At 43.8% G+C, this 13306-nt stretch overlaps 1 protein-coding gene across 1 annotated transcript in view; it reads left to right on the top strand.

Moving 5' to 3' along the window:
- LOC147710246 (E3 ubiquitin-protein ligase TRIM39-like) overlaps window positions 1-13306 on the top strand; it is a 109781-nt gene that overhangs the window by 70980 nt on the left and 25495 nt on the right. Inside the window, exons 4-5 of the mRNA XM_086920921.1 lie at window positions 1769-1791; window positions 2299-2348. Of these exons, the coding sequence (XP_086777047.1) occupies window positions 1769-1791; window positions 2299-2348 (73 nt within the window). The remainder of the gene's footprint in view (window positions 1-1768; window positions 1792-2298; window positions 2349-13306) is intronic.

Raw genomic sequence — 13306 nt, forward strand, 5'->3', positions numbered from 1 at the left:
TATACGGCTCATTTGGTTGACTCTTCTTTCAAGGTCGGAATCAATGGCCAGATGGAAACATCCAGCTTCCCATACAGAGGAGTAAACACAACTTTTTTATAGCAAACCACACGCTCAGTTACCGTAATCATGTAAGCGATGCCTGCTAACATCGCACAATAAGCCGGATCTCCAATAAGTGACCACTTCTATCTATTCTCATAGCGCGCCTGTGCTCTGATTTGACAGTGAGAGTGATCGCACCACAGTTGCTACTGCTAATCAGTCTCCGCATACCCTGCGAATAAGATAAAACGGCGATCATTTTAACACCGGTCCTTGATAATTTGCCCCGTATTTCGTAGCGCGCCCTGCATCGCAAAATGCGATGCAGGGCACGCAACAAAGGGTCATATTATCAACAACATAAGGCGATACATTATCGCTGCTTTTATCTGCAGGAAACTGCTGATAAAACGGCGATAATGGCTTGATAATAGGCCCTTGTAAATTCCCATAGCAGCCCAGGTTCTGGTGTTAACCTGGGCTGCTATGGGAATTCACAAGGCATATTATCAAGGCCACTATCGCCGCTTTATCGGCAGTTTCCTGCCGATAAAAGCGGCGATAATTTATCGCCTTATGTTGATAATATGGCCCAAAATTCGTTTTATTAATTTAATTGTTTACTTACCTACAATCAGCCAGATTCGTTTATCACCCCCACACTGCCCCTCCCCTGCCTGTCCCACCGCAACTCCCTCCACGGGCCGCGTCTGGGTTTGATAATACGCCCTTGTTAATTCCCATAGAAGCCCATGTTAACACCAGAACATGGACTTCTATGGGAATTAACAAGGGCGTATTATCAAGACCATTTTCGCCTTTTTATCAGCAGTTTCCTGTGCATAAAACGTCTAATTTTAACACCGGTCCTTGATAATATGCCCGTCAGTGCCATATCAGTAAAAGGCGTTACATTATCGCCGCTTTTATCGGCAGGAAACTGCCGCTAAAGCAGCGATAATGGGCTTGATAATAGGCCCTTGTAAATTTCCAAAGCAGCCCAGGTTCTGGTGTTAACCTGGGCTTCTATGGCAATTCACAAGGATATATTATCAAGACTATTATCACCGCTTTACCGGCAGTTTCCTGGCTATAAAAGTGGCGATAATGTATCGCCCTTTATTAATATGGCCCATTATCCCTTAATGTACGGAGACGCCCAAACTGATATTAGACAAAAAAAACATAACCGCATGCATTAATGCAAAACACATTTACTACTATAAAACGTTTAACAACTGACAAATATAGGGGCATATTATCAAGACAGGCGATAACATTATCGCCGCTTTATCGGCAGTTTTCTACCCATAAAGCAGCAATATTATCGCCTGTCTTGATATACCCCATAATACCTTAATGTACAAAGATGCACCGCACACACTCCCATACAACTTATCAACTCAACTTTCAAATTGATTTGATGTTTCTATTGATGTTGAAAACATCATACAATGCGTAACATGACCCCATTCATATGATCAGACTGTTATGGTTTGTGATTCCCATTAAGGATATCAGTTTCTGCCATGTGATGGGACCACTTTCAGAATGTCACGTTCTGTGCTTAGTCATGGTATCCCATACCCTGTGCTGTCATGTTTCCCCATTCACAATATTACAGACTGTCTTAACTTTTGAGTGTTCCCTCCTAAAAATATTTCCACATTTTGACCTCTTCTGTGGAATCTGATTTCTCTGTGTTTGTTTCTCTGTTTTGCAGGATGCCAGAAGCACCCTGAGCAGGTAAGGCTGGTTTATTATCCTCCTCTCTGTGTGTAAGGAGCAGGCCTCGCTGCTGCTGTGTGAATGCAACTACTGAGCTCACACAAAGTGTTAGTGTTGAATATCCATAACATCACTTTGTGTGGGTGATGGTCGGTATAGACACGACCCCAATTAACAAGGTATTTATTATGTCTTTAGAATATACCCCACCTGGAGCAGATGTAACCTGTTAGCCCTGTTCTCACTGAGCTAACCATTGTGCTTAAGACACACACTTTGGCCCTCCGCGGCCTCCCTTGATTCACCCTGATCTCACTGAGCCATCTGCCTTAGAGCCTCCACATCCTGTCATAAAATATGAAAGGCACGTTTGGATATCGTTAGAGCTTTGATTGTTGTGTATAAGCAGTGACTCCCACTTAATACTGAATCTTACTTCAAACACAGGTCTTAAGCAATGTTCATCCTTTGTTCCTGTAGTTGGCATTGCTCTTTAATTTAAAGATGATTTGTGTGGTGTTACAGGTGCAACAAATTGAGGATTCAGTGCCCAGAGGTGGTGAAGAGCTATAAAGGTAAAAATCATTGTGTTGATTATTTGTGTTTGTTGGGGTTCATGTATGATATGTTATTTGTTACTTGAATATGAATTAACTTTAAAAAAATGAAAGACAAGAGGCGTTTGGCACAACAAGCACAGTTGTTTAATTAAACGCAGCGGCCGAGAGATCAGGCAATAGTCGGGGTCTGAAAACTGTTTCAAAGCACTTTGGTTTCGGCCGTCATTTTATACTTTATATGAAGCATCATGAAACTACTTATGCATTTCTTTGGTGACCATAATTTAGGCCTAATCCTGGTGCTATAAATCGGGGGTTTGATAAGCGCTAGCCGGCCTTGTCCTTGTGTGAACATGTAGGGTCAGCGGGTACGTGCCCAGAAGTCTACCATGAAGAGCGCTTGATCACAGCATGTAATGTACATGCTGTGTTCTGATTGGCTGTGTGTTCCTAACATTGGGGTCTATTAGGATGGCGGGCGAACACCCCTGTGGTACTGGGACCAGCCGCCAGTGGTGCGGCGGTCCCACACCGGCAATCAGGATGCCACAGCTGTGGCATACCCCTTCCACAACATTGTGGCGGACGGTACTCACAGCGCCGCCCACCACAATGCCATGGATGCACCTTGTGCATTTGCATGCACAACGTGGCAGGCACTGCGCAGTGCCTGCCACATTGTGCATGCAAATGCAGGGAGGTATCCTAGGTACCCCCCATGTGCACCCCCTACTCTTCCCATATATATATATATATATGTATGTATGTATATGTGTATGTATATATATATATATATATATATATATATATATATATATATATAATCACACAAAAGTTCCAATATCGTACGCTCTCAGGAATCAAAACCACAATCCAAAAGTGAAATAGAACCTTGGTTTATTCACACAACGCGTTTCGGCGACTTGCCTTGATCACGTGTGACAAAGTATGTGAGAAAAGTGTGCCATTTTCAATAAAGTTACGTCAAAACAAAAGTAGGACTATGCACAAGTATACATTTCGCGTCGGCCATTTTAGAGTGGTGTTATATTTCCCTCTTTGATTTATTATGAGGGAACCTTGCAGGGATGTACTACCAATGCAGGTACTATGTATGACGCATGATGCACCTTGGTGTTGTATCTCAGCACTGAATACGAGTAGTCATGAATCATGTGGGAGGGGGTCACACCTCCATACCCAGCACTTATTTCCATACAATTACATGTTGGCCTATTATGACCATGTTATGATGAATTGTGTTCAATTGATGAATTTCATCCCCCTTGACTCACGAATTTTACGGACCACTCAGGATTAATTACGGTTGTATAATCATGCTTTTCTAACCTGCGTGAGTGACTAGATTTACAATGTTACTTGTATCGTATCGTATACAACACCATTCTAATAGGGCCGACGCCTAATGTATACATAGACTTGTACGTAGTCCTACTTTAGTCCTACTTTAGTTTTGTTTTGACATACGAATAGACACTTGTCATTACGAGGATAACCATCACCACTCTGAGTAATGTGGGTATGCTCTACGAATGGGGGACACACCACAAAACCCAGTACTTGTTGGACAATTATCATATAATTACACATCGGCATAGTATTAATATGTTATGATGAATTGTGTTCAGTTGGTGAATTTCATTCCCCTTTGACTCACTATTATCACGGACCACTCTTGATCAATTACTGTTGTATAATTGCATTTCTAACCAGCATGAGTGACAAGATTTTCAGTGTTACTTGTATTGGATGCTCTTTTGTTTATAACACCACTCTAAAATGGCCGACGCGAAATGTATACTTGTGCATAGTCCTACTTTTGTTTTGATGTAACTTTATTGAAAATGGCACACTTTTCTCACATACTTTGTCACACGTGATCAAGGCAAGTCGCCGAAACGCGTTGTGTGAATAAACCAAGGTTCTATTTCACTTTTGGATTGTGGTTTTGATTCCTGAGAGCGTACGATATTGGAACTTTTGTGTGATATATGATTTCCGGTTGCTTCGCCGGAGTGTACGCCACTTGTCAACGGGTCGCAGCGTTGCAGCAGAAGCGGCTGTTTGTTTGGATATATATATATATATATATATATATATTCTATACAACGCAATCCTGGCACACAACAGATTACCACTGCAGCTAAACAGGTACTGACCACTCCACATTGTCGAATACAAAAAAGTGCTTTATTCAGGCTTCATTTCCCAAATGAAAGACTTCACAAGACATCTGCCATGACGACTGCTACATCGCGGTCTTGATCACATGGCAACCCTGCATTTTTTACCCCTTCTATATCCTTGATAATCACTGATGCACATTAATTGAATATACATAAAAACAGACAATTCCAATTCTTGTTCTAATACATTACAAATCCAGAAATGCAAAATTTAAATATAACATTACCACAATATTTGGCTGACAATTGTTCTACTTGGGACACACCCCTCTGATTTACTTGAGCTAATCACATGCAGTTCCTCCATATTCCAGTATATGGCTACTGTGACACGGTTGGATAATCCACACAAGTATCAATATCTACACATATGCCAACAGAAATATGGTTATTACTTCAATCAGTTAAAAAAAAGAATTGTATACATTTATAATCATACTCTGTGAAAACAACAATTGCATCTCTAGATTTTTTAAGTTCATAATTATCGCCATTGGTTTAGCCTATTACAATTGTGTTTTCTAAATATCGTGCTACATGCACCTCTTAAAGTGTTATGTGCGCCTAATTGCACTCTCCCTATGAATTGCGAAGTGTTTGAAAAAGTGCTGCTGTGGAATAAATTGCTTATGTGTTTATCTGAACCAGCCTTCTAACGCCACAAAGCCTCATGTATGGTAATATCACAGTAGTGCACATCGCAGGTATTCAATACCTAAAGTGTCATAGTGCTAATGCAAGGTAAAATTTCTCTATACAAATTATACACATACTATACTGCCCGTGGCGGGAGAGAAAAACCTTTGTTAACAATCGGGGACATCACAGAAGTATTATTAATCTACAGGTATTCACTTGGGGGAGTATAACATCACTTTAGTATATGCAACTCCTAAATAAAACTAGCTGATGGCTTATAATGGATATTATGTAAAACTCCATTAAAAAAAGTAGTGGAGATCCTCCCTAGTGTTCAATCCTTTCGGCATTTTGGTGCCAAGTTCCATTATAAATTATGATCCTGATTGCCTTAATAATTTCTGTTACCTCCTCTTCTTGGTGTAGGAACCAGTCCAATCACAAAGTATTTGAGTTCCCTTATGATGTTCTGATGTATCAGTTTAAAATGCCTGACCACCGGGGTAACTTGGATCTGAGTTTACTGCAGCCCCATGTTGCAAGATTCTGCTGTAAACTTGGAGTTTGGTGCTCCCCACATATTTTAACCCACATGGGCACTCTAACACGTATACTGGATATTCTGTTCTACAAGTGTAGTGACCTCTGATTTTAACGGGTACGTCGCTAAATGCAGTGGTGAAGTTAATTTGGATAACTCCAAATTTACAGGCTCTACAAGAGCTGCATTTGAAAAATCCTGTCTTGGTTTATTACCGGGTAAGAGCCTGAGTGTCCTCCGGGCTGCTCCTCACTAATGAATCTCTCATGGAGAGAGAATGTCTGAATATTGTAAATGTAGTGTATTTTGTAAAGTGCACAGCTGCCCCACCGGGGCGTCCTGGTGCTGTATAACGCTGTGGAACCCTTCCTGGCTCTCCCTGTGAGATGCCTCTCCTGGGCACCCCCAAGGTGAAGCCAGGCATCCCAGTGTTGTAGGGGCCGTTGTGGAGATTAAGCAAGCTATTGCCCAGAGTTGCAGCGTGGGACCCATGATTAGAGTAGGCGCCGATGCGAGAATTATCAAGTCCGCGGACATTGAGCCCAAGACCCTGCCGCGTCGGGACTTGAACCCTGGTCCTGGGCCCGCTCTCTGCTTCAGAGTCTGCCGCTCTAACCAGTGAGTCACACTTCTGGGGAATAATCTGGCTTAGTGTAATGTTGGTTAACACTATGGACTATTGGATGTTGATGATTTTTTTCAGATTTGCCACCCTTGTTTGCTATAGGTCATGATCATTCTGATCTCACGTGGTGTCTCCCATGTGTTCAGAGTTGATCTATTAACAGGTTCCCTCTTATCATTCTTAACAAACAGACTAGCCTCTCTTGTTTGGGCATTGGCTTTAAGTATGGATTTTTGTAGGTCATTGATTTTGTACCCACAAGCAATGAATCTATGGGTTGCTTCTTTCTGGCACTGCCTTAAATCTTTTTCAGAGCTACAGATTCGAAGTATTCTTAAATATTCCCCATAGGGGATGCTCTAATTTATTTTATTTTTTTTATTTATTTATTTTGTCAATTTGTAGGGCGCAACAGCTACCCAAGAAGGGTTTCCCGGCGCCTAGACACAGCTAGAAGCGAAAAGACAGAAACGGGGGGACTAAAGAGGGATTATTGTTCGTACAACCAGGTCTTTACAAGCTTTCTGAAGCTATGGTAGTTATCTTCCTTCCGAATGCTTGGAGGAAGCGTGTTCCACAGGGAGGGTCCAAGATAGGCAAAAGATCTGCCCCCTGATCTAACACGTTTGAACCTTGGTATACAGAACCATGCTGCTGTCTGGGACCGGAGGTTTCTCTTAGGTGTGTAAAGGCAAGCAAGGGATTGGAGGTATGGCAAGCAAGGGATTGGAGGTAAATCAAATGTCTGGGATGTGCACTCTTAGCGTGCAGGATTGAATTTCCTGCTTTGAGTTTTCTGTGTAGTTTAGTTTGTACCATATTATTTTCAATATAGACTTGCACATCTAAAAACTTGATAGACTGGTTCATGATTTGGGCTGTAAATGTTAGATTTAGATCATTTGTATTGATATTTTCCACAAAAGCATTAGCATCTTCAGCATTGCCCCTCCAAACTACAGACGTCAATAAGCACCACCATTGTATCCCATGTAATTCCCACAATTGCTTAAATTGTGATTTGAGGACCTGCTCCTCCTACCAGCCCACATGGAAACACGCATAGCTGGGGGAGAAGCAGGCTCCCATGGCTATTCCCCTCATATATTGATACTTATTTAATATAAAATAGTAGTTTGTTAGTCATAATTTGATCATCGCAATTAGCATCTTGTTCTGTCAATGAAGACTTCTCGATCTCTTGTTGCGGAAGTATTTCACGGCTCTTAGGCCATCGCTGGGGTTGATGCTGGTGTATAGTGATGTGATGTCCATCACTATAAAAAGGAAATCTTTATCCCACTTCATATTATGTATTTTTCTCAAAAGGTCTTCTGTGTCCTTGATAAATGATGGTAATTCAGCCACAGTCTTGCAGGAAATATTCCACATATTTGGACATTGGTTCTAACAGACGTTTTCTAGCCGAAATTATAGGTCACCAAGGACCTGCATTATACCCTTATGGACTTTGGGAATAAAGTATAACACAGTTGGTATAGGGAATTCAATCTTAAAAATTTTGTCACATCCTTGGTCAGCATCCCCCTTCGTTTCCATTGTTTTTTTTAGATCATTTATTTATTGAAGAAGTTTTACATAGCGCTGACCTAACTCGAGGGTATCGGAGCGCTTTACATCAGTTACAATGCAGAAAATCACGTAATACAATAATAATATAGGTCATTGGCGGAGAGTTCTAATTCGTAGCTTAACCATGAGGTGCTGTGGTCTTGGAATGTCTTAGAGGAAAGTTATTATCATGAGCAGAGCTCTATTTTCGGGGAGCAGTGAGAAGAGTGGGGTCAAGGGTGAGGCAGGTGTAGAAGTCTTGCGAACACGAGTCGAATCTGTATGAGGTGTCTGCTTCATCGCTCTGACTGCTCCTATCAGTTCACTAGGGAACACTCAAGGAACAGGACTTTGAGCTGACTTTTGAATTTTGTAAAAGAAGAGGAAATAATTCTGATGTGAGGGGGAACAGAGTTCCAGATTTTGGTCGCATTCCCTGGCGAAGGACCTTGCCGCTGGTTTTTGTTTGAGTGTTTTCCGCGGGATGAGTAGTGTTCGAACTTCTCAGGTTCCTGGTCTGACCGGCCTTACCGGCTTTTTTGAGTTTGGAAGCCAGATATTCCGGTTTGCCGATGTGCAAGGCTTTGTGTGTGAGGCAGGCTGTTCTTATGCTCATCCGCATTTCGACTGGGAGCCACATAAGTTCTCTGTGTGCAGGTGAAACGTGATCAAATTTCTTGATTCCAGTACCAGTCTGGCTGCCGCGTTGAGTTGTTTTGAGGGGAGCAAGATGTGATTTTGCTATTCCTGAGAGGATTGCATTCCCATATTCTAGGCTTAACACCAATGCTTGGGTGGCTTGTTTGAGATCATTGGGCAGGAATAAAGGTTTTATTTTGTTCAGTAGCTTCAGATTAAGTAAGGCGCTCTTAGCTGAGTTCCTGATGTGTTTGGTCATGTCCAATTCAGAGTCTAGCTTGATACCTAGTGATTTTACAGAGTCGGCCAGGGTGAGGTTCCTATTGAGCACATCAATAGCTTTTATCCATTCTGCAATTTGGGGGTTCTCTTCTTTGTTCGAGATGAGGAGTATTTCTGTTTAGTTAGGATTCAGTTTTAGGTGGTTACTTGACAGCCAGTGTTGGACTTCTCTCAGTAGGTCATTGAGTCTATGAATGTCCTTGATGCAGGAGGTTTCCAAGTAAATCTGTGTATCATTTGCATATAGGTGGAAGCAAATTTAGGCTTTTTTAAGTAGGGTGGTTAGGGGTTCCATGTAAATGTCAAAGTTGCGGGCAGAGTACTGAACCTTGAGGGACTCCCCTGCTGACTGGTTGAAAGATGGACTCAAAGTTTTTGATTTTGATTCTTTGGGTGCAGTTGTGTAGGAAGGAGGAGAACCATTCGAGTACCACCTCATCAAGTCCGGCCTTTTCTTGGAGAACCTTAATGAGAAGTTTATGATCTACTGTGTCGAATGCTGCAGATGGGTCTAGGAGAATGAGGAGACAGCATTGGTCCGAATCAAGTGATTTGTGGATATCGTCTATGATGAGGATCCTGGTTTCAGTGCTGCAGCCTTTTCTGAAGCCAGACTTTTGGGGAGTCAAGGAGGTTGATACTGCCATGGGTTGGGTTAGTTGGAGTAGGGATCTTTCTAGGATTTTGGTTAGTAGAGGAAGGTTAGAGACCGGTCTTAAGTTATTTAAATCCTTTGTCAAGGCGGGGTTTTTCAGCAGTGGAGTGACTTGTCCTACTTTGAGGCATTCTGGAATGACTCTGCTTTTGAGGGAGCTGTTTATGATCTTGCACCAGAGCGGGGCTAGGGAGAGTTTCAGCTTTTTTGGTCAGTTGGGTTGAGTATAGGATGCAGGACGAGATGAGGGATTGGAGGTGGAGATCAGTTTGACTATCTCGGCTTCCTGAATGGGGTGGAAGAGTAGCCAAGGTTTGGTAGGGGGTATGGGAGCGTTATCATACGCCCCAGATGTGCTGCTATTGGTGGGGGGGGGGTGCTGTTAGTGTCCAGTGAGAGCTGGAGCTTGGTGATCTTGTCATTAAAGAAGTTGGCAAAGTTGTCGCATAGTTCTTTGGATGCAAGCAGTGAGGACATAGCGGGCTTGGAGGTTTGTTGCCTGATGTTAAAGAGCTTCTTGGGTCTGTTTTTATGCTGTCCAGCGCGGTGCAAAAAACGTGTTTTTTTTATGTTTGTTGTACTTCCTGTAAACTGCTCGGAGTTGTTTGTGGAGGATACTCGTAGGATTGTTCCTCCAGCGTCTTTCTGTGGCTCTTCGTCGTCTTGTTTTGGAGTAGATGTCAGAGTTGAACCATGATCTGGAAGGAGTGGCTGTGCGTTGTTTTTAATTTCAGGGGGGCTAGTTGATCAAGCAGGGCCACCATCTTTGAGTTGTAGAGCGAGGTGAGTTCAGTTGTGGTGAGGTGATCATTAGCACTGGGGAGGAGCAAGCTTATCCTTTCTTCTAGGACGACAAGGGGAATCTGGGTGAGATTTCTAGCCCATTTGGGGGGTCTTGCACGGGTGGCTGGGATAGCACTTTTATGTTGTGGAATAAGATAATGTAGTGGTCCGACCAGTCCACAGAGAGTATGTGGTCGATCGTAATTTCGTTTCGTTGAGCGATAATGGCATCCAAGGTTGCTCCTTTATTGTGCATTTCCTCTGATATTTGGGATAAATTTTTGTCACGGAAAGATTGTTTAGAGTTTGAATTAGCGGGTTATTCACTTCATTCCAACGTAGGTTCAGGTCACCAAGAATTAAGTTGCTAGAGTCTGAGTGAGCAGTGAGCAATCAGGTCGAAAAAGTGTTCCCCGAATGCGGGGGTGTTGCCTGGTGGGTGATAGAAAAGGTGGCAGAGTATTGCTTTATTATTCTTAGTCCTGATATTGGCGGTAAGACATTCAAAGGTACTGTACTTGCAAGTGTCCCTTTCCACGATGGCGATGTTGTCCTTGTGTATGATAGCTATACCTCCACCTCGTTGATCATTTCTGTCTTTGTTGATAATAGTAAAACCTGGGGGCACAAGCGTATCCAAGCATGGTGAGGACAGCTCATTTAGCCAAGTCTCCGTGATGAGCGCAATGTCTTACCTGAGAGAGGATGGCGTCTGCTAGTTCAGTTGCATGCTTGGAGGCTGATCTGCAGTTAATGAGCATGCAGTTGGTGCAAAGCCTTTTTTTGCTGTGGTTCTTTCCAGGGGGGCCCTTGGTATGGTGGTTAGAGGGTGTGGGTCTTGGGTGTTTAGTGAGGGGGTGGTCTCTTCCAAAACCCGTTATCACTTGGATCTTTGGTTTTTGGGGTTGCCGTGGGAGGAGAGTTGTACGTTGAGGCTAGATCAGTCGCTTCTTCTGAGGACATTGCGGGTTTGGTTCTTATAGGTCTCTGTGTCTGGATCTCTGTATTAGTTCTTATGAGTCTCTGTAACCGGGACACGGGGGCTTTGCTTCTTATGGGTCTCTTTTGTCAGGATCTCTGTCAGTTCTTATGGGTCTCTGTATCCGGGTCACGGGGGTGGTTTAGGACTCGATAGGGCGCTTTAGTTGGTTGGAGCTGGTCGGAGTGGGAGCTCTGGGTGGGGATCACCGGGGCTTTCGAGCCTTCTCGAGGTTGGTAAAGATTTCGTTTAGGCCCAGGAATATAATTTCTAGCTGGCTTTCTAGTAGGGTGAGACGCTGCGCCACGTTTTCTGGGGCGGGGTGAGGGAGTCTTGGGTAGGGTCGTCCCGTGAGGTGGAGGGCATGACTGTGTTATGGTGCCTATTGCTGCTTGTGTTGACCATGTTCACTCTGTTTGGGACCCTGGTTATGGGGTGCATTGGGTCATGTCGTGGTTTCATCCTCTTGATGTCTACGGGTGTGGTAGTGTAGTTAGTGGACCGTGCCGGCAGGGCAGGGTCATGATATTGTTGAAGGTGAGTCGGGGGGGGGGGTGAGGTTGCGTTTGACGTTCATCGGGGAGTTGTAGATCACGATTCGTGGGGGCGGAGGAGTGGGTGGTGACTAGAGAGGGGAGGATGGTGGTTCTGGCAAGGGGTGCAGGAGTGGTTGTTTGCTTCACCTGGTGAGACAGGTTGTCCGGGGATAAGTACTGGGTCAGGGAAGGTCAAAGCATATGTAAGGGGCGGTTCGGAGTGCGGGAAAGAGGGAGTCGAAGGCCTCTAGGTTCTCGTTTGCCTGTATCAAGACTGTGTGGGAGTAGAAGGTCACAGACGTGCTCCTGCTCCGTGTCGAGCGGTTAGTGGGCGAGGTCGTCAGTTTGCAGCTATGCGTAGTAGTCGTAGTTTTGGAGATCAGAAGTTGCGTTCTGAATTTGGCAGTCCAGTTATCGGATATTTCAGTGTGGAAGATGAGATCCATCTTTATCTGCCCTTTGGAGGAGCAGTAATGTGTCCACTAATAGTATTTCTGGATGCTGTGTAATTAGCCTATGTTTGAGGTTTAAGGGAGAGGTTTGGGGGAAGCTAATTATGAAGGAGTTCCCGCCGTGAGGTTTCAAGTAGGCCGGTATGGGGGGGGGGGTTGGGGGAATGTGGCGTGCCCGGTGACATTGTTGCGTTTCTTTGAGGGGGTACTGTGAATCTGATAGGGTGAGGGATTCACACTGGTCAGGGGCTGTCATCTAGGGAATGCGGGTCACAAAGTGAGACTGGAAGTCGAGTGAGAGTCCTCACTAATAAGGGAGCCATGAGACCATGTCTAAGATTAACCTTAGTATAAGTATGGTGGAAACCGGTATCTGTGATTCATTGTTGCCCTTATCTGAGGTGGAAGGAGGTCAGTGTGATAATGTGTGATGTGGGGGACACTCCTCTGCTGCAGACTGATTGTATTGTATGGGGGACCTTTCTATAGCGGTCAGGTTAGGATAGAGAGCGGGCTTAATAAATTGCAAGCAGTGCTCTGGGGGACGTTGTGGTGCTGAGCCCTTCAGCGCTTCTACATACATTTCCTTAAATTTACATAGATCTTGAAGTCTTGCCTTCCTATAACCGGCTGTGTCATCCAGATGTCTTTTAGCCTCCTCCAAATACTGGTCTTTGGGCCACAGGACGATGTTTCCTCCCTTGTCTGCTTTATTAATGACCCTTTCCTTGCTGTCCCCCAACTTTTTCATCAAGTTAGAACATTGTATCTGTTGATGCTTTCTTTTGTACATCTTTTGATTGACTGACCAGTTGCGTTTTTTAGTTCAATGACTGCCATTGAACACATCTATTGCCTCTCTGGGCATGATGGTACAAAAGTCGAGACAGGTCTGAAAGGGCTTCAAACTGTACCATTTATATTAATTCCTGCTTAATTCATGGCTTGTTGAGTCAACATGACAGAATTGCCCTCGTCATTAGCCAGCATATGAACGGTTCTTAATGTTATCACATCTGCTGCTTGCAAAGGGGTGCTGCTGTCAGTGTCATTGTGCATTGCC

This window comes from Lissotriton vulgaris, chromosome 5 (genome assembly GCF_964263255.1).
Source record: "Lissotriton vulgaris chromosome 5, aLisVul1.2, whole genome shotgun sequence".
NCBI lineage: Eukaryota > Metazoa > Chordata > Amphibia > Caudata > Salamandridae > Lissotriton > Lissotriton vulgaris.